The sequence below is a fragment of the Ornithodoros turicata genome, chromosome 1, assembly GCF_037126465.1.
Source record: "Ornithodoros turicata isolate Travis chromosome 1, ASM3712646v1, whole genome shotgun sequence".
NCBI lineage: Eukaryota > Metazoa > Arthropoda > Arachnida > Ixodida > Argasidae > Ornithodoros > Ornithodoros turicata.
In genome coordinates this window covers 21,107,639-21,127,983 of record NC_088201.1, presented here as the reverse complement: position 1 = coordinate 21,127,983, position 20,345 = coordinate 21,107,639, and the positions used below count along the sequence as shown (strand labels likewise).

The 20,345-nt window shown below is 42.5% G+C and overlaps 1 protein-coding gene and 1 long non-coding RNA gene across 5 annotated transcripts in view; one reads left to right on the top strand and one right to left on the bottom strand.

Annotated features, from left to right (window-relative positions):
* The window catches only part of LOC135377606 (prolow-density lipoprotein receptor-related protein 1-like), a 27,512-nt gene extending 7,167 nt beyond the window's left edge, over positions 1 to 20,345 (bottom strand). The window contains exons 1-14 of one of the 2 annotated variants that reach the window (XM_064610143.1): positions 20,009 to 20,345; positions 15,839 to 16,039; positions 13,412 to 13,613; positions 13,052 to 13,228; positions 9,949 to 10,093; positions 9,772 to 9,871; positions 9,262 to 9,390; positions 5,666 to 5,769; positions 5,464 to 5,581; positions 4,944 to 5,136; positions 3,454 to 3,587; positions 3,097 to 3,387; positions 2,209 to 2,565; positions 631 to 766 (exon numbers count right to left, since the gene is read on the bottom strand). In XM_064610143.1, the coding sequence (XP_064466213.1) occupies positions 631 to 766; positions 2,209 to 2,565; positions 3,097 to 3,387; positions 3,454 to 3,587; positions 4,944 to 5,136; positions 5,464 to 5,581; positions 5,666 to 5,769; positions 9,262 to 9,390; positions 9,772 to 9,871; positions 9,949 to 10,093; positions 13,052 to 13,228; positions 13,412 to 13,613; positions 15,839 to 16,039; positions 20,009 to 20,090 (2,369 nt within the window). In that variant the 5' untranslated portion in view covers positions 20,091 to 20,345. The remainder of the gene's footprint in view (positions 1 to 630; positions 767 to 2,208; positions 2,566 to 3,096; positions 3,388 to 3,453; positions 3,588 to 4,943; positions 5,137 to 5,463; positions 5,582 to 5,665; positions 5,770 to 9,261; positions 9,391 to 9,771; positions 9,872 to 9,948; positions 10,094 to 13,051; positions 13,229 to 13,411; positions 13,614 to 15,838; positions 16,040 to 20,008) is intronic. The other variant, XM_064610144.1, reaches the window with a different exon arrangement.
* On the top strand, positions 16,970 to 20,333 carry LOC135377608 (uncharacterized). Of its 3 annotated transcripts, none has more exons than XR_010418160.1 (4): positions 16,970 to 17,161; positions 18,024 to 18,118; positions 18,887 to 18,945; positions 19,016 to 19,120. It is a non-coding gene; the product is annotated as an uncharacterized LOC135377608 (long non-coding RNA). The 3 variants fall into 3 exon arrangements; XR_010418159.1 differs by lacking the exon at positions 19,016 to 19,120 and adding an exon at positions 20,230 to 20,333 and having other exon boundaries at positions 16,971 to 17,161; XR_010418158.1 differs by lacking the exon at positions 19,016 to 19,120 and adding an exon at positions 19,141 to 19,825 and having other exon boundaries at positions 16,972 to 17,161.

The window sequence follows — 20,345 nt, the reverse complement described above, 5'->3', positions numbered from 1 at the left end:
TTTTTAAAGCCCCAGCCTTTCTGAGATTTCCTTCACCTTCAGACGCCTGTCGCTCAGCACTTCCTCCTCGACAAAGACAAATTTTCTTGTGTCACCACTTCCACTGGACGACCATCGTGTGGATCATTTTCAATGGACTCTCGCCCCACTTGAAACTGCTTAGCCCAGTCTTTTACCATTGTGTACGACGGAGAGGCTTCCCTGTACACGCTGTCCAGTCGCGCTTTAATTTCTCTAGGCGAAAGTCCCTCTTTTGACAAGAGTTTTATCACAGCGCGGTACTCAATTTTTTCCATTTTGACTGAAGAATGCACCCTGGCCGTTTGAAATGCCGCTCTCCAACCGACAAAAGCATGGAGAGGGTTGAGGGTGGTGCTCCGGCCATCCAACAGATGGCGCCACGCGTCCTTAATCGCATTTTCAAATTCGCGCACATTTTCTACCTCGGGCCGGAAACTTATGGAACCACCCTCGTACATGTAAACAACTTTGCTACAGCCGTTGTCGTGAATGTGGTTGTTGTTCTGTTATGGAGGGGGGGGACTATACCACTTAAAGAAACTGAGCAGTTTATGGTACACTTCTAAAACACAACTCTCAGACAGAGTCACCTTCTGAAATCAAACTTACTTCCGGGAAGGATGGACTGCAAGGCTGAGAATCTTGAAAAGATTCGAACTCAGCACCTCACACTCAGCTGCATTATTCCAATCTGAAACCTCGATGCGAGCCCCTGTGGGACCATAAACACCTTTGTACAGCAATCCTGCAAGGATGAAATTAATATGGCTTGTACTACTTCCACCAGTCATTGTTTGCACACTACAACTTCTGAGTACAGAAATGAACTAGTAACACAAGTTCGCGTTTACCATAGCATTAGTTTATCTTCTCAAATTTGAACATTTCTCCTTTTGCCATTACATTCAATTTATTAAAATAACAATGCTTCTTGTTTTTGTGATATCTTAGTTTATTGTGCCAACACAATAATGCCGTTGCACTTATTTTGGCTCATGTAGCTTCAGCAGTCATTTTTATGTAGTCCCATGAGTACAAAAAATTGTGGGAAAACCCAGCAATAGAAAAATTACCTACTGTAACTATTTAGGATAGCTATCAGCAGCCTTTTAAAGGGGTTACGACAGGTCATCCCAAGTTATCCAGATAAATGTAAAAGACAGCGCTTTGCATCGATGTGAACCTCCATTGCAAGTTTCACAGTGAGGAGGGGAATAGAAAAGGAGAAAATGGGCACCGCGGATACCAAAACTCATGCGGCTCTGACATCACAGACCTCACGCCACCAGTGAGGCAGCGTACAAGAAGTCACGTGCTTACGGCTGCCAATGGGAATGGACGAAACTCTGAGGTCTGTGACGTCAGCGCTTTGCTCGGGAGTGCATTCAAGGGCTTGTATCTCGCTAAGTACGACGCATAGAAGAATATTTCTTCTTTCCTCTGTATTCTGGCGTGCAATACAATGCGTCCATGATGTAATGAACCACATCTCTGAAAGTGTCTAAACCCCTTTAACCTCTTCCCGTGAGACTTTTTCTTTTTTTGAGAAAGTCAAAATTTGACAAAATATCCTACTCCTTTGAGACACATTTAGGTATTTGTAACAATCTAGAAACACTCGAATGCACCAAGGTCAAAATATTCAAAGCCTACAAATCACATGACAGCAAAGTCCAACTACAGTGGTCTTAATAAAGTTTACGCTTAAACTAACTAAGCTAACACTTCGATGCAGTGTTACTCGTCTTTGATTGTTCCACAAAATGTTTTATCACAACAATATCCTCCGACACTCTTTAATTTCTCATCCATCACATATCTCTTCACAGCTGGACCATGCATAGAACGTTGGCATTCCCTTTTGCACCACTAGCACATACATTCAGTCATTTCTGCTCAAAACTTCAAGTGAAACCTCCTGCCCGGCTCTGTTTCATCCATTACTAACCCTTCATTATTTAAGAATGCTCGTTGTGATCACCTTAACGCCACATAGCGATTGTTTTGTGTAATTTTTCACTTTTCTTTTGTATCTTCTCTATGCATCCACTTATATTTGTACTTGCTGTTACTGCCCCTCCCCTCTCTAATGCTAATAGCCCTGAGTGTACCATAAATAAACAAATAAATAAACGCTTATTCACAATCACAGGAAAACTATATGTACAAGACGAAAAGTATTCTTACTTTGAGACACATCCACTGCAAGTGCTGTAACTCGCCAACCAGGTGTAGATGCCACCAAAGTCATGTTGTAACCATCAATACGTGACTGAAAGACCTGGTCATGTCTTGCTGAAACCAGCACCTCCTCTTCCGCTATCGTATGGATAACATCTATCATCATTTCACTTAGCGTAGCCTGCAAAAGCAGTGGAGGTGCCGATGTGTCTGACCCCACAGCATATGCCACTGGCCGGTGGTTTTGGAGGAAGATGAGCAAAGCGTGTGAACCACCGAAGGGAACACATGTGTAGTTGCTGTTCTGGGGAATGCAGATACCATGACACAGAGTTGCCAGCGTTCGACATGGATGGCTTGAAACTATTGAGAAAGAAAGAAGACAATAGATTGTTTCATTCACCTTCTTACTAGTGTCCGCACTGTAGTTTCAATTTGGTTGGGTTCTTTTTGGTGTGAGTCTACCTGAGATCTATATGGTAAACTTTAGCAAGTTAAATTTTTTTTTTAATCAAATCTCTTACAGCATTCAAAAATTGCTAAAAATGCTTAGATTTCTTAACTTTGTGAAACAGACCTAATATCTCTTGAAAAAAAAAAACTGGAACTGTGCTTCGAAACACACACTTGTCAACACTGCAATTTATGCAAGGACATAAAGCAGAGACTGTCATTAATCAGAGGCCACTGCGATTGGCTAGAGTTTTCAACCAGAGAGCCTGGTCAAGGAACGTTTGCCCCGGAACAATTGGACTGTCCATTAAGTATACGTAGCAGAGAATTTGTATCCAGCAGTAAGAGCAATTAAAGGAAAATTAAACGACACAGTGTAACATGCATGTGAGCAAATTCGATTATCCAAAGCAAATGACATAAGAAAATGCAGAAGCTTGCCTGTCTTTTCAGAATAAGTGTCAATCCCAGTGTGCTTGATGTAAATTAAAGATTGTGTGGCATTGAAGAGGATGTTTGGAACTCCTTGTGATGACAGACTGTAAACTGCACCAGATGCAACACTATACACAAGTTCTTCGCCAGATGAAGTAAATTCCATTCCTCCAGAAGTGTCCTCAGGTACAGCATATTCTTGCACCAATAGAGGCGAGTAATACTTCGTGCACGACACGCTGCTGTTACTCAGGTCCCCCCAGCACACCTCCCTTTTATGAGGGTTTGCGCTGAGACCTTGGTAAGACATCGACATTATTATTTTTCAGATACACGATGGCACGTAACGATGACACAACCCACCTTTTGTTGCCATTGTTTTGAACACAGTGCGTGACAAAAGCATCCTCTGATTAGACCCATCCAGAGAAGCAACCTTGACAGTGAGCGAGTCGTGTTCAGACTTGGCACGATCACGTTCCATCCAAAATACGAGCCTGCAAGAGCACTAATTATATCAAGGTGTGCGAAAGGAGTCCCTGCATACTGAGGTTTTCAGGGAAGCATTGGTTATTTTATGGAAAAGCTACGAGAGCAGCACAGATGCTGTTTTTGCGGGTGAGTTATGCGGCCAGGCGGACATTCTGTGCAGCAGAGTAGGTATGTAACTACCAGATAACTGTAGAAACCGAAACCGCCAGATGCATACGCCATTGCAGTGGGTGATCGACGACTCGAATATATTCGACGTATTCGACAAAATACTATTTGGATCGAATGTCGAATACATGACTGCTGTATTCGGCTCAAATATAGAATATTTCGAATGTTCGCACAGCGCTAGAGAACATACTACAACTGGCAGTTTAACACTGCAGCAGCGCGCGACCAAAATCCAGAACGGACGCGTACAAGCGCATTATCGTTACACTACAAGGTTTTGTGGTGGTAGAGGATGTTCAAGGACTCCTGCTTCCAATCGCTACCCCTCTCATCAAACTTTGCGAGCCTGACTGTGAAAGGTGTGAGGAGTCATGAGCAACGCGAAGTAATCTTGAGGAGATTCTAGAGGGTCAAACCATATGCAAAATGCAGCGTCCTTTGTTTGTTTTTGTATATGCACAAGAATGATGCAAACACATGTGTTAAGGAAGACGACAGGATTACAGGAACACGGGAGCTCGTGAGCTTCTGCCCTCAATCTTCTCTTCCGCCATTACTGTCATTAAAAGCTTTGACACCGATCCTTACGGACGTCTCCTGCTTCCTTATACAACATGATTATATTACCTAATAGTCCTGCAATGTACAGAAGTAGTAGAGCCTGAAGTTTTCGGGAAATATTTTTTTCTGAATTCGAGGGGGGTAAAAATCGGTTAACTAAACGTGTGCTCTAAATTCATGCAAATTCGGGTGAAAAACTTCCAGTATGCCAAATTCGGGGAGACATCGGGCTCAGTTGCTCAAACTAACTGTACTGGTTTGGTACAAATGGTGATGTAACTGCATTTGCTGCCAAACGAGTTAGTGTGAATTCCTACAGATGTCTCTCAGTGATGGTAATTTGCCGGGTAAAAATCGAGATCCACCCTAAAGAGGCAACCTTCAATTTGGGGTATAAATTCGGCGAAGAATCGGGTAAAACCATAAACCTTCAGGCTCTAAGAATTCGCTGTGTGGCCAGGCTGGGCTCACGGAGACATGTTTGCCAGCCCTAGCCTGGCCATGGCATATTTTGCCGGCGCGGGCCCGGCCTGGAGCACAGAGCAATGATGATGCCTGGCCCGCGGGCCGGGTCGAGGACCTGGGCGCGTGCAGAGCTCTACGCTACACTAGAAGCTGGAACTATTTACCTCTCAACAGGATCTACAGCGATTCCTGCCACATGTTTCACTTTGTCCCAGATGAGGTTGCTGCAGACACAATCGCCGACAGAACACACCGAGATGTGGTTACGAATGTCACTGTTCAGCTGCACAGAGCTTCCCAAATATATGTTTCTCGAAAGACTGTCGAGAGCCAGTGCTGTCAACTTCACCCTAGGACCTAATGCAAAAATGCTTATGTTTGGTAACTGCACAGCCTGATGGTATTTCTACACGAAACATCAATCTAAAATTCAAAACCCTGGTTTTGCATCAAAAATATGGAACTGAGAGCTTGAAAACTGCTAACATGAGTTATGATAAAGCAAAACCATGGCAGCACCCCCCCCCCCCCCCCCCCCCCACACACACACACACTTGAGTGGCACCAGAAAAGGGCACAAATAAAGAAATAGTAGTAGTGCAAATGCAGACTTGCATATGCAGATATGGATTTAGTTGAACTGCACGTGAATATTAACTCTCTCCAAAACGACCAAAGGCTTACCAAATTCTGCAAATGCCTCTGATACACCGTCTTTTAATCTATGCCGTTTGACAGAGCGCCCATCGATCCAATACAGAACATCGTGTACAGCATCAAAAGCAGCAGAGAGGACACTGCCCTGCACGCCCAAATAAAAGCACATATTAGGGGATTAATCTCTCATAACCAGCCACACCAGAAACAGAAAACAGTATCTTCTCACATTAATTTTCAGGGCTGGGTATGCCCAGCGTGTGGGATCCATAGCAAACACAAAGTGAGCTGTAGGGGTTTCTTTGGTAATAAAGACTAGAAGTTGACCATGAGCTAAAAAGGAAAAAAAGGAAGAAAGGTTACAAGCAGTTTCTTTTTGCCCGTATACACTGATGTGACCCAATAGTACAACGGTAAGGGAGCTGTCAACCCTCCTTGTAAACTTTTTAGTATCGTGAAATGCGTGCAGACATTTGCGCTTTCAAATTTGTGTTAAAATACATGTACTGTGCTGGACAAAAGTTTACAGAACACACTCTGGCGCATTCCTTCGTCAGAGATACACGCTAGAAGCAAATGGTACCGCACGGACTTGGAAACAGGCGACTGGGTTACCTAGGCACATGTCTGTAGGTCCGTACAGTCCCCTTCGCTGCGAGCGTGTCACTCAGCGTGTTCCGTAAACTTTTGTCCAGCACTGTACATCATTTGAGTAGGGTTTTCGAGTTGTTCAGTGAGGAACGTACAATGAACGTCTCAGATCGCTCATGAGTTCCTGGTTACATTGCTTGGTGGCAGGGCGTCAAAATGGAACCGAACTCAAAACCAGAACTGAACAGTTATTTTATCCCGAATCGAACTGAACCCCTATTTTTCTGCCATCTTGGAACTGAACCTGAACTACTGGAGTACTGTTCCGAACCGGTTCAGCATTATATTTTTTCCATAAGGGACAAGGATGATATGAAAGGTATGAAGGACACCCGAGTCGAGGGCTAAAACTGCCTCATATGCTGCAACTGTTGTTCAAAATTCCATCTACACATGGTACACAAATTTCATCTACATGTGGTACACAATGCTTGTAATCCTTTTAGTCATGCGCTTTGTGTCAGGACGCAGCTGCGAGTCGTGTTTCTGACGTTGTGGTACAAAACGTATTTTCATTTCTTGGCAACCTTGATTCGCCCACTGTAGGCCTGTGGCGAGCTGGGCACCACAAAAAGTAGGAACCATACTAATAAAAGATGTACTCATTATTTTACTAACATATTCTTTCTTCGACTGCTTACGTTCAACAACATGTGTGCGCGCTTGTGTGGCCATCAGCTCAACGCTGTTGACTCAAGGTGTTCGTGGGAGAGCTTGCATCCTGTTCTGCACACTCTATCGTACTACCAGAGAATGTTGGCACAACTTTTTCTGCAATACACTGAGCCGTTATGAACCCCGATAAACCGGTTCCAACCATTATTTCTGCGTTCTGGAGCTGAACTGGAACCGAACCAACATCCCTGAACCTGAACTGAACCCGTAAATTTTTCGGTTCGACACCCTGCTTGGAAGTGTATTTAGAAAATCGTAGTTGGAAAACTAACACATCATGCAAGAGACATAAAAGACATCCGTAAGCAGATATTGTGTGCTAACCACGCTTGTACAACATACTCAGAAAAAACTATTTAAGTTACTGAGTATCAGGTGAATGGTAACTGAACAAAGCAATGAATACTCTACCTTGAAAAGTATTTGAGTATAATACTAAATACCCATAAAAGTAATTTGTTACTTTCAAGCCACAATATGTGAAATAAGCCGTCAAGGAAATACAAACAAAGTAATGATAAAAATGGATGCTCATTTCGATACTCTTATTTTCCCACAATATCTTCATGGTGCATACTCTCCTCACTCTCCTCCGCGGGCATCATTTCCAACCGATAATGTCGCTCGTGCAGATACCCGATGCTGTGCTCAGAGGAAGGGTCACACGAAATGAACGTGTAGCGACTTGAAACTACATCTACTCCTTTCAACTACAACTACAGTAGTGTTCCTCTCAATTATTAACATTTGTAGCAGTCCTCGCTGGCTGTAACTCTGTGAGGCACCAGTCTTCACCCCTGGCTTCTACAGACCCCAAGCATTCCCAACATGCCCTTCAGGCAAGCACATTTTCCCGCATATCCACTAAACCTGAGGTGCTGTCCGCTCCGCGGACCAGGCTACCACCAGGCTACCAGGTTCACCAGGCTACGCCTTTCTGCAGAAAGACCGGGCTGCCCCGGAATATATGAGCTGCATGCGACACAAAATGTATAAGTATGTAGGTGGCATAGCACCCAAGCAAAACACATGACGTTCATCTTTTTCTAAACATTCTTGTCTAAAAAAAGAAAAAAAAGAGACACATTAAACTAGGTACCTTATGAGTAACTTAAGAAATGAGTACAAGTTACTTCCAAAACGTATTTAAGTTAGATACTAAATACTGACTTTTAAAAGTACCGTAGAACCCTTTAATTTCCCGACCCCAATTTTTCGCGAATCGGACACTGGGCACGTATTCGCGGCCACTAAATTTCACGAAATCTAGATGGTAAAGTTTGCGGCTCCATGGCCTCACTTTGTGACAAGCCTTAGATTGCCCACACTATGTTTAATTAAAGCGGTACAACACACGCTTGTGCTGTAAAGCAGTTAAAGTGCTTACCAGCAACAAAGTGTGAAAATAAAATTTACGATTGTATCATTGTCTTGTAAGTGTCAATTTTTGCTCGAAATTTTTGTGCACACTTAAAAATTTGCAAATTTTTCAATTCACTAAAATCACGAAAATCAGGGGTACACAAGCAATACAGGTTGCATAGTATTTGTAAGACACCAAATTATTCCCAAAAGTATTTAAGATAGAGTAACCTGAGTAGAGTACATACTTAAGTTACCGCATTTTCCGATGTATCACGCGCGCGTTATACAGTAAAAAAGTGCTCTGAAGAGGACGTGCGCGTTATCTAACGGTGCGCGGTTATACACGGAAATATTTTCCTGCAGAGTTCTTTCTCAGATCGGTGACGTACAAATTCTAGTCTCTTCCAGGGTGTGCTGACTTTCTCCCAAATCTCTTAGGGCCAGTTGACAAAACCGGCAAAAAGGCACTGGGCTTCATAAAAAGTTAATGATGCTGCTTAGGATCAATAATCCTGAATTCATTTCCGAAGGCTGGCGTGATTGAGAAGGGACGCGAAACCGAAAGTGGAGAGGAGACTGAAGTATACTGTATGACACCGACTCTGTTGCATCGGGGGTTTAACGGCTTTGACTAAATGTGCTTCAAATAAAGCATGTGCATATATACACCGCCTTGGTTTATTGTTTATTGTGTGTTTACTGGTGGTAGTACCGAAGCTTGTAGCAACAATGTGGTGCGCGTTATACATGGAACTTTTTTTCAAATTTGGCCCGTTTTTAGGGGTGTGCGTTATACACCGGAAAATACGGTACGTACAAGTCTGGTGCTAACCAACAGGCACCAACAGGCCATATTAACATTGATTGCTAAATAAGACATAGGTATATGGTACACTGAGCTTATATGATTGCAAAAACAAAGGCAAAGGGTCTTGCAAGACTTTCTCTTCATACTTCATGATGCTTGGAATCATAGGCAAAAAAAATTCACAAGAATGACTCCACTGTGTGTACCATCTTAGTAGTTACGGCGGCATATAAGCTTTTAGTAGACAAGTATAGCCTAATGTATAAGGTACATTAACCAGACAGCATTTGTAATGATATACAACACTGTTTTCAAAACACAAATACCTTCACAAGTCCTTTTGTTGGATGACAGCTCAAAGCCGTAGGGACAGAGGCATCGTGGAAAGCTGGCGTCAGACACACAAAGATGACTGCAGTGGCCATTATTATGTGCACACACATTCTTAGCATTCGCTGCAAAGGAAGGCTAGAGTGAAAATCTGGAAAGCATGTCTAATGTTGTCCACAGTGAACACAGTTTTCTTTTTAAAGTACATTACGGCAGTTCACTTCTTTAGAGATGATGTGTCACTGCAAATAGAACTTGATTGATGAAATGAGATTTTATGTCTCAATACAGCCAAACTTCGATGTAACGAAATGGTATACAACGAAATTCATGGTACAGTGAAATAACTTGTATTCCATATCATAATTGGCTGCCGTACTACGTCAGGCTCGATACAACGAAATATGCGGTACAACAAAACAAATCGTGTTCCCTGTGAGTTTTGTTATATCGAGGTTCGGCTGTAGTTCCAAGAACAAAGTACGGCAAGACTAGCACGAGCTTACACGTAGGGTGTCGGGATGAGTCAACTATTGCTGCTTGATAAAATGGAATACTTGAATGCAAAACTTCCTCCTGTGATGCATTTGGTGTAAATCTGTTAGCCTGTAGAAATATTTACAAATACAATGCATTTATCTCATCATCAGAGTTTGGAAGATGCACTAAGGAAACAAGACTACCTTGAAGATACTGGAATAGGTGATATCTGTCCAATAGAAATAGTCGCTAAATACATCCACTGAGAATGGATGAGAAAATCTGGCTATGTCAAGTACTTTGCGATGGTCAGACCCGTCATATCTGATGGTGTGGATTGAGCCTGACCTGGTGAAATAGAATGCTATCATCAGATGCAATGAATGAGCAAATGAAACGGATGTCACAGTAACATGTGCTAGGCTTCTGTGTTTGCTGCTTCACATGACACAATTTTTTTTACCTTTTACTAGCATAGCAGGTACACCTATAAATCCCCACAACAAAAGTACCAATATGAGATGCACTGACTCTACCAATGACGTGCATGAAGATGACAGTCATTCCTGTGCAGTTAACATATTGTGGGACTGGGACGCATGTGCATAAAAACAGCATCTTATAATTTAATTAATATTGTAATCATTTGAACACTTTCTATTAGTAGAATATCAGCAACCAGAGTACCATACATTTTCATATACGAGGTCCCAGGTAAGTAGGGTTTCTCGTTTTCGGCGATTATAATTCTTGAAACCTCCCGAAACTAGGGAAAAAATTAGCGCAAAGCCAAATTACAGTGATACAAGTTTGAATTTTCTTATAACGTCGTGAGATAACAGCATGCTTTCCCGTGATGGCCACTAACTACTTCTACAGTAGTTTAACTATAACTACTAACTACTTTGCGATGGAGTAATTTAACTAGTAGTTCAACTACTTTTCAGGGGAGTAGTTAAAACTGCTTCTTTAACTACTGCAATGTATTTTAACTACATCTATAACTACTTAACGTTGTCCATCAACACCAATCCTTTGTAGTGTTGTTGGACACCTAGATACGAATCACAAGCAGTGATGATATTTAAAATATACTCATGTGCCTACGTCGCCTGTCCCTTGTATATTATGCGCGGACAAAAGGGCTTGTTACGGAAACATTTTCTATGGAGTGAAAACTTCCGCTATAAAGGAACGTACAACATACGACGGACCATGTACAAGATTTACACTCAGGCTCCTTCGTCACAGATCAATGCACCACGCACAAATATTGTGGTGGCTGCCGATTGCACCACTGTGGACCGTAAAATATTTTCGCCTAGCCACGATGATCGATCACATAGCCATCCTATGCGGTTATGTGCACACCAGGACGATAACCAAGGTATTATGCAGGTCGCTACGATCGTCAAATGCAAAGCTTGCGGTGGGATTCTTTCTGTGCCTACGTGATAAACTAAGTTACAGAATTATTTCACAACAAATGAGGCTTCACTAGACAAGCATTAAAAGTGAAGATTTAGTACACATGCACGGCACAATTGCTCTGCACCTCCATTCTCATCAAACAAGTAGCTCAAGGTAAAAGTCGGAAGCACAATCGTGCCGTAAAGCTTGCAGCAAAATCTGAAGTAGTTGGCGCCTGCAGTAACCTAACTACTGTAGTTAACTGCTCAAAATAGTAGTTTAACTAGTAGTTGCCACTATATTTTTGCAAGTAGTTGATAACTACTTTTTAACTACAATCAGGTAGTTTAACTAGTACGTGTAGTTTAACTACATGTAGCTAACCACTGGCCATCACTGATGCTTTCTCTTTATCGCCCATCTTCGCCCAGCCTCGTAATACCTCGGAAAATATAATCGCCGACAACGAGAAACTCCACATGTCAGTTACACCAAACTTTTTAAAACTTCTGGTACATTCACATACAACATACCAGTTTCTTTTTTTTAAGCTAGGAAAGTTAGCACCACATGCATCAAGTTCAAACATTCTGCTGTGCATGCACCAGATGTGCTAGGCTGAGTGATCGGATACTGCAGATGGTGGGACGCGGAAGACAGGGACTGAAGGAAGCACACAAACACAAGCGTCACTCGCAACTAATATGTATTGCAGGTGTGCTTCCTTCAGTCCCTGTCTTCCGCGTCCCACCATCTGCAGTATGCTGTCTCACCAACTAGCCCAACTTTCTGCGCTTGTTGAGTGATCGGATGTTCCAGTGCGTTCGAAAACCGATTGCTATTTTAAGCCTTGCACTACTCTTTTAAATCCCACAGCAAACTTCAATCAAGGATTATAATACGATGACCTTTCAAGAAAAATATGACGATATACCGTGGGAGCAAGAGGTACTAACCATACATGTGTGGGCGATCGTTACCAGGACTACATTCATTTTGTGACACTGTATCTATAGCCGCGTTTACATGAGCTCGACTTAAGCGGGTTGAGTTGGGTTGTCGTGTTCGGCTTGCTCATGTGAACATTGTCGGGTCGTATTGACACCCCGTCGAGCCGAGTCAACGTGACAGCAGGGGGTAGTTGACTCGAATCGGCACGCTCTGGCTAGGCTTGACACTCAGACTCGCTAGGTGCCGCGGCAATCGCCACCAGTTGGAGTGAGTTCATGTCAACAGCATCGGGTCGGGTTCGACTCAACCCGCTAGTCAACTCGATCCGCTCCTGTCAAGTTCATATAAATGAGGCTGCTGTCAACAGCAATGCAGAATAGAAACCACTTTTTACATCAGCAGCAGTAAATGTTGTGTGTGGATTCGACGAGACAGAGATCTCCACGGCTGTTTGGGGTGTTGGGACGTTTGGGGTGAATCGCTGGTTTTTTGTTGATCCGGCAACCAGTGACTCCACGTTAACATCATTGCAGTGTAGCATCATAACATCATCATGTAACATCACATCATAGCATTGTAACATCACCTCTGTCTCATCAAACTTACGCAAATATTTACTGGCCCCTAACTTACCGTAGACTTCAGCTGGTCAAATAGTTTGGATAAAAAGCCACAAGTCATTACAGTATATGCCAATGCAGGATGCCCACAATGTCAAATGCCTCTGCGTTTCCTTTGTGATAGTTTATTATATTGCAAAACATGTCCTCACATGTACTCCAAAGAAGGAACATACATTTTTCAGTGCACTATAATAAAGTATCCTCTAACTATTGGTCAACCCCAAAATTTAGTCAAATTTTCAGAAAAGGCGCTGACATATGCTCAGGACTTTCTGCTTCCTTGACTTCCTCATGATCATGTGTGCGAACAACCTTTGCATACCTTGCATCAATCCAGTAAACTCTTTGCACTTCATAATCCAGGGCAATACCATTTGGCAAAGCTCTGGGAACGTTACTATACTGCTGCACATAAGCAATAACTTGCCGCCCACTGCCATCCATGTGACTTCTTTCAATACGAGGATTCTCTGCATCCCAGTCTGTCCAAAACAGGAACCTGCAGAGCAAAAAGAAATCAAAATATGAGCCCGTATGGCACAGACTAATTCAAGCATGGCAGTCAGGCTATGATGCGACCTTGAACCACTACATGGGAGCTTGCTCTAACAACCAAAACTCATCGTACATATATTTTGCTAAAAAAATCTTGTAGTAGTTGCAGATGCAAGGAGTAACTCACCCTACTCGCGGATCTAATGCCAGACTGCGGGCACGCTGCACATCTCCAACAACAGAAGTCCGCAGGGACCCATCACAGTGGGCAACCTCTATTTCTTGGTACTTGCTTTCAATCCAGTAGAGATTGCAAGCAAGCCAGTCGACCGCCAGCCCTTCTACAGAATCCAAACCTCCCGATACGACAGTGCGAACGTTCTCTAAGCCTGTCGGAGTGGGAGACAACAGCGTACCATGAAGCAGGTGGAACTTAACAGAGCATTAACGATCTGTTCCAGCATAATCATCATCATCATCTTGGTTGTCATTTGTTAGCAAAAGTTGTGCGCAATGTTCTTTTCCACTATTTCCTGCTGTTCTCAGCCTTCGTTGCAGCTTATGTCTCAGTGAGGCCCATCAGTTGTCTGATCTAGTCAGTGAACTTTATAGCAGGACATTCTCTGGGATGCTGCCTACAGAAATTTCCCTGCAGCACGGCAATTTCGAGTTCTCTAGGTTTTTCACATGGTAGACACACAAGATCGTCCAGTCCTTCAGCATGTGATCACGATACTGGCTAATGCCAGTTATTTTTGGCAGTGACCTTGTGATTGTCAACACACAGGTTTTATTATCAACTTAAGGGTTTGTGACGTCCTCTACTTCTATTTCTATAAAGGCGAGGCTGCATCCAGGCATCTTCAGTGGGCACAGCAAATATTTCAGAACCATGACTCTTAACGTGCGTCTTTTCTTCTTCGTAGAGGTCACTGACAGTTACTCAGTAATAACAGTTTCCTTGTTGTTTTGCCGTGCCCACGTGCTTGTTTGAACATTGCTTATGACTGCTTTTGTTTGTGCCAACTGCTTATCTGCAGTGATATTGAGTCGAACAGTTGAGGAGATGTTTCAGGCAATCATGGAAGGACAGCAGGCTATCAGGGCTGATATTGCAAGTTTGAAATGTCATCTGGAGAGTACTGAGGCTAGAATATCTAGCTTTGGTATACGTTTGAATGACTTTGAAGCTAACTTAAAGGAGATTCAAGTGAAGTCTAGCAGAGTAGATACTTTGAGTTTGACTATGGCAAAAATGAAAGAAATAGTTAAAAGATAGCAGGATAAGTTCGTCAACTTAGAGAGAATCAAAGCCGAAGGTCTAATCTGATAGTATTAGGCATTCCTGATATTGATAAAGAAACGGATTTTGATTTACGCAACAGGGCAATCAAAGAAGTGTTTCAAGATAAACTGGGTGTAACCTATGTGTAAACAAATCACCTAGATTGTTCTCCTACTCGCTTGAAAAGTATAGAATTTCTTAGGTAGATAAGAACAAGTATTTAGAGATAACACTTACTAGCAAACTAACGTGGTTAGCACACATTTCTGATATCTCTAGTTCAGCGTTAGGATAACTATGGTTTATTAAAAAGCAAACTTAAAAATGCAACAATACGGACGAAAACTGTACCGGCTAATCCTGTTGCGAGATCTAAACTTGATTATGCAACAGTGGTATGGGATCCACACGCAGCAAGAGATATTACCAACAAGTAAGAGATATTACACAACTTGAGCGCGTACAAAGGAAAGCGACTTGGTTGATCTTTGGGAAGTACAGAAGAAATGACTCCCCAACCTCGATTACGCAAGAGAACAACATTCCGACATTAGAAGCCCTCTGGAAACCAAGTTGATTATGATTTCTTCACAACATTCTCTCAAGAAAGGTTACATTACAGTTACCAGACAGTGTAAGACCTTCTGTGGTGGGAAGAATGCAGCAGAGTCAGCGAGAACAATTGTTAACCCCAATTTTTGCGAGAACCAATGTGTTTAAGTACAACTTCTTCCCACGCACAGTAGAAGATTGGAATTCATTACCCAACAGTTACTCCAGTAACATTGCAAATAATTTGGAGCGCCTTTTGTTTTAGCTTTCTGTTTTCAGGGTATTTTGTTAACGTATTGTTGTTATGTGTTGTTAGTATTGCACAGTGTTATAAACATACTTGTTTGTGTTGTATCATGAGTTATGTTAAGCTTCTCCTGCTTGAGCCAAAGCATTGGCCTGCAGTATGTATAAAAATAAAATAAAAAATAAAAAATCTTTGGCTGCATGCCAGTACTGTTTACACCCCTGCCTGGGACCGTGGGTAGTGTTTCTATAATGGGACTTATTTGCTCACCTTAGTGAAGGTTGTGCATCGTGTGAGGTTTTAAGTGATACAGATCCACAAGACTTCAATGCCTCCATGCCCTGATAACATTTACTGCTGCCTGTTCGGGACTGCTTATAGCCACCACTAACCACCATAACTCAAGAGCATTCCTGTGCCCGCAATTTGGGGAGCAGCCTAGTAGTAGTTAAATCTGTGCACTCGATACACTGCACTTTAAAAGCGAAGTAAATTACATAATTAAACGATTAACCATCACAATTACTTACGGTCATTCACGACTTCTGCTGCGCTTATACGATCTAAAGTTATGTCGCTCCAAAAAACTGTTGTTGTATTCCCCTTCAGATGAAAATCTATAGCGACAGGGAGGGTATTGCTGTTGTAGAGGAAATGGCTATGCTGTGTCTTGAGACTTGCACGCTGTATGCCAGCATTAGTTGTGATCAAAAGGTAAGGGTCTGGGGGCGCTGGAAAATGAGAAGACAATTAGTTAGCAGAATGTGATATAACACATGATGCAACACCAAACTTTGACAGTAACTAATCATGCAGTATGCTGAACCTACAGTTGAAACTAAAACAAACAAAACTATTCTAACTGATGTCAACCTGCTTTCGATTGCTTTTAATACTTTAAGGGTGGATTGAGGGCAGATTGGCTCACAATTCTACTACTAATTCTAATACTTTCTACAGTGTAAATGCAGAACACATTTACATGAAGGCTTCAGCAATCAAGTATGCTGCCTTGATTACTGAAAACAAACAATACATCCCAGTGCATTTCTATGTGCTGTAATCTCAGTAACAAGTAGAATAATCATCCTGGGTCTTGGGTCCTCAGGGCTTCCATTACGATTTCCTGAAATTTGTGAAGGTTAGAATGGTTCTCCCCTTAGCCCACAATTTTGTACCTTTACTTTGGTGTGCCTTTCTGTATTGAAGGGCTGTTAAAACAAGTTCATTTGTGAACTGAGTTTCATTGAACACCTTCAAAGTAAACTTCTCCATCACAAACATACAGAAAGGTTAAGTAGATAATAATAATGATAAATTATTGTTGCAGACTTGCTGTTGTCTAATTCTTGCAAATCAAATATCCAGGAGAGAGTGATGAGACAATATATGCAGTGCTACGAGCGAATGTGAATATGAATTGTGCAACAAAATAATAGAGGCCACTAAAATCTCTAGTGGATGCGATCTCTCTTTGTGTCCACCCAAAAATAGACCACTTCAGAACATCCCCGATACTATATCGCTGCTTTAAACTGCGAGAACATTGTTATCAGAGAGAAAGGGAGGGACTCAACACTGTTTAGATTTCTCCTCTCTCTCTCTACCCATAGACCACAAGGTGTCAACGTGAGTGGAAAGGAAATGTGAAGGGCTATTCACTCTTTCCCAGGACAATAAGCACCCAGGCGCAACGTGTGCACAAGTAGCACTGGGATCTGTTGAAATTGTCTATTACCAGACTAATAGTAATGGGTGCCCTCATGCAACTGCAGCTGCTACAATGCTCATTTTAGAGATAACAAAGTAAAGTAGCACTCTGGACACAGGTGGACGAACGAGGACAGATGCAGGTACCAGTTCTCTATTGACGTAACATATTTGCGAAACACTAAGATACATGTGATCAACATGTACTGTTTCTAGCAGACTTGTCTGTAATCTCGAGTGTCGACGGTCCCCTATCGGCAGTGTGGCGCTCAGAGGAGCTGTACGAAAATCGGCTCCAAGAGGAAGCCGTGCTGTCCTGTACGCTACACAGCGCCACCACTTGGGAGTGATAATCATGCAATACTTGGGTATTGTCATTCGTTTCAGCCCATAGTCATTCAAACCCCACTCGATCGCACTGCGGAACAGCCTCCCACATGGCACTGTTAGCATCGTCGATAATGCCTCGTTTCAACGCGCCATTTCTGAGTAGATAAAATCATCCAGCATGCCCTAACTCTCAACATTCCATTCCGTTTTAGTCATTTATTTGTTTGTTTGTTTGTTTGTTTTCCTTCATGATGCCAACTCTACCCACTTGATCACTTTTTTCTTTCTTTTCGAAACACCTTTTTGCTGCCCAGTTATAATATTTTTTGAATGCACATTTATCTATGTTGAGTTCCTCTCGTGGCTTTATTAATTATATTTATTTCACAGTATTTATTTCTGTTGCAACACCCCTTATATAATGCCCTTGGGACTTTAAGGACCTAAATAAGTGAAATGAAAATGAAATGAAATTGTCTGCGTGCAGTGCCCATTGTGCTGTCGGCTGTCCTCCCTGCAGGGATTTGTGCAAGATTTTCATCACAGGGAATTCTGTAGGGGCGTGCGATACTCGTACCAGCTGGTTTTTCAGGCGTTTTGGGGGGAGCTGTTAGGAGGATGTGGGGGAAAAATTCCTAAGTAGTTGTATCTGTCGTCTTTTCCATCGGTGTCTAGAGTGCTGCTCCAATTCACTATGCATACGCAGCAACTACTCCATTTCTACACTTTGGCCCTTTTCTAGGAAAATATGTTACAGCTTGCATAACAACGTAAGTGGTGGTTCTTCCTTCAGTTGCACAAGAGTTAGATGACTTTGAATGATTGTTGCATATTTGTTGTTGTCTAGTTGTTGCAAGTTAAATATTCGGGAGAGAGTGACTAGACAATATATGCAGTGCTAAGAGCAAATGTGAATAAATATCAATTGTCCAACACAGTAATAGAGGCCACTGAAAACTGTCGTGCGTGATCTCTCGTGTCCGCCTGAGATTAGACCACTTTGGAAAGCCCCGATAGCTAGTGTCGCTAAATAAGCGTCGCTTCAAAATAGCAACACAGAGTTCCAAGAGCAAGCAGGAGAGGCAAGGAGAGGCCATTTTGTTTCGGCACAACGCTAGCGTCGCACGGCGCTCATGATGCCATCTATCGAGCACGTTCCAAAATGTTGTTCCTGCTGAGAGCAGCTCACCAAGGTAGATACTTTGACAGCCTTGAGCTCACCTAGACCTCTGGACGGTCTCATGGACAATCCGTAGATAATGCCACACGATAATCGCACACGCTTGACAAACCCACGGCCTCCATGGCAAGCATTGTTACGTTAGCTGTCTTTGCTCCTCAACTCGCGATGGCACTGGTGCGGAGAGGAAACAGCGTGGCTTCCCTGCTCGCCTGTGGAGCTCAGTGTCGCTACTCTGAAGCAAAGCTTACTTAGTGACTTTACCGATAGCATAGCACCACTTTAAACAGTGGGAACTTTGTTATCAAGAAGGAGGAGAAAGTCTTAAAACTGATTAGATTCCTCTCTCAATCCATAGACCACAAGATGTCAACGTGAGCGAAGACAAAATGTGAAGGGCTTTGCCCTCTTTCCCAGGTCAGTAATAACTAAGGTTGCAACATGTGTTCCTGGAGCTTTGGCATTTCTTGAAATCATCCATTACCAGCCCAGGTAGAAATTCAAGCTGGAATCCCAGGTGGATCCACTTTAAAAACTAGCTCAAATTCCTGCCTGGGAGACGAATAATAAAAGTTGCCCTCATGCCACAGAAGTTGGAATGCTTTCTTTTAGAGATAATGAAGTAAAGTTGCACTCTGGACATGGACAGACGAGCAGAAGACAGACACAGCTGCCAGCCCTCTGCCGACGTAACATATCTGCAAAACACCAACAGATGCAGGTGTCCAACATGTACTTCAAAAGCACAAGTACAAATTTTCGGAACATATTGATTCTTTTTATCTACTTCATGGAAGCACCGCAGATATATTTACTCGGTGAGGAGCTACTACTTGTGTCTGTCGTCTTTTCCATCAGTGTCTAGAGTGCAGCTTCACTTCACTGTGCATATGCGGTACCCCATTTCTGCACTTCGGCCCTTATAGGAAATAGATTTCAGCTTATATACAAACATAAGTGGTGATACTTCCTTCAGTTCTATGATGAGACTCAGCAATTAATACATTAAACAACACAGGGAATAAGTCAAAATATGCACACAAGGGTGCTAGTTAGTTTTACGTTCATGAGGTCTAGTAATCAAACAAAATTGAAAAAAAAAAAAAAAAGATACATATATGTATAAGCCGTCTGCCCACAAAAGTTCCACCCTGATGCTTCGTAGTTTTCTTCTTTTTGTTTTCAGGTTTTTTTTTTCTTCTTCTTTTTTTCACATCGCGTTTGCGCTGGGAAAGTATATCACTTCTAATATAGTCAGAAGTCAACCGTTCTGTGGAAATAAAAATGTAGATCTGGTTCACCGCGTACACCGGGAGACTGAAAGTCGACACAAATCATCATGCAACCGTACAAATAGCAGTCAAGGATTCTATCAAAAGGAAAAGTCGAGGACGACTTTGCTTTGCCCTTTTTCGCGCGGGACAAGGAAGGCAAACAGTTGGGCTTAAACTGAGGGCGCAAGGAAACCTGAAGGTCTTACGTGTTGCAGATGAAGTCCTTAGATTGGATATAATGATGAATGCCAAAGCAAGTAATTCACTGAAGGCACATGCACGGTGCATGTCAATGAACAGTTTATTGGAGTCGCTGCACAAGCGTACCGGTAATTCAGTGCACGATACTTTTCGTACTCATGATAAACAATTTGTGTGTGTGTTCATGTGAAAATTAACAACCAGGATGGATTCATTAAATTCACAGTGCACCACAAAGGTCAACACACTAGAAGAGGATTCGTGCGGTCCTCTAGCACATGGTCATTGAGCACTTCGGTCAACACAAGATAGCGCCAATGGCGCTGCTACATGACCCACATG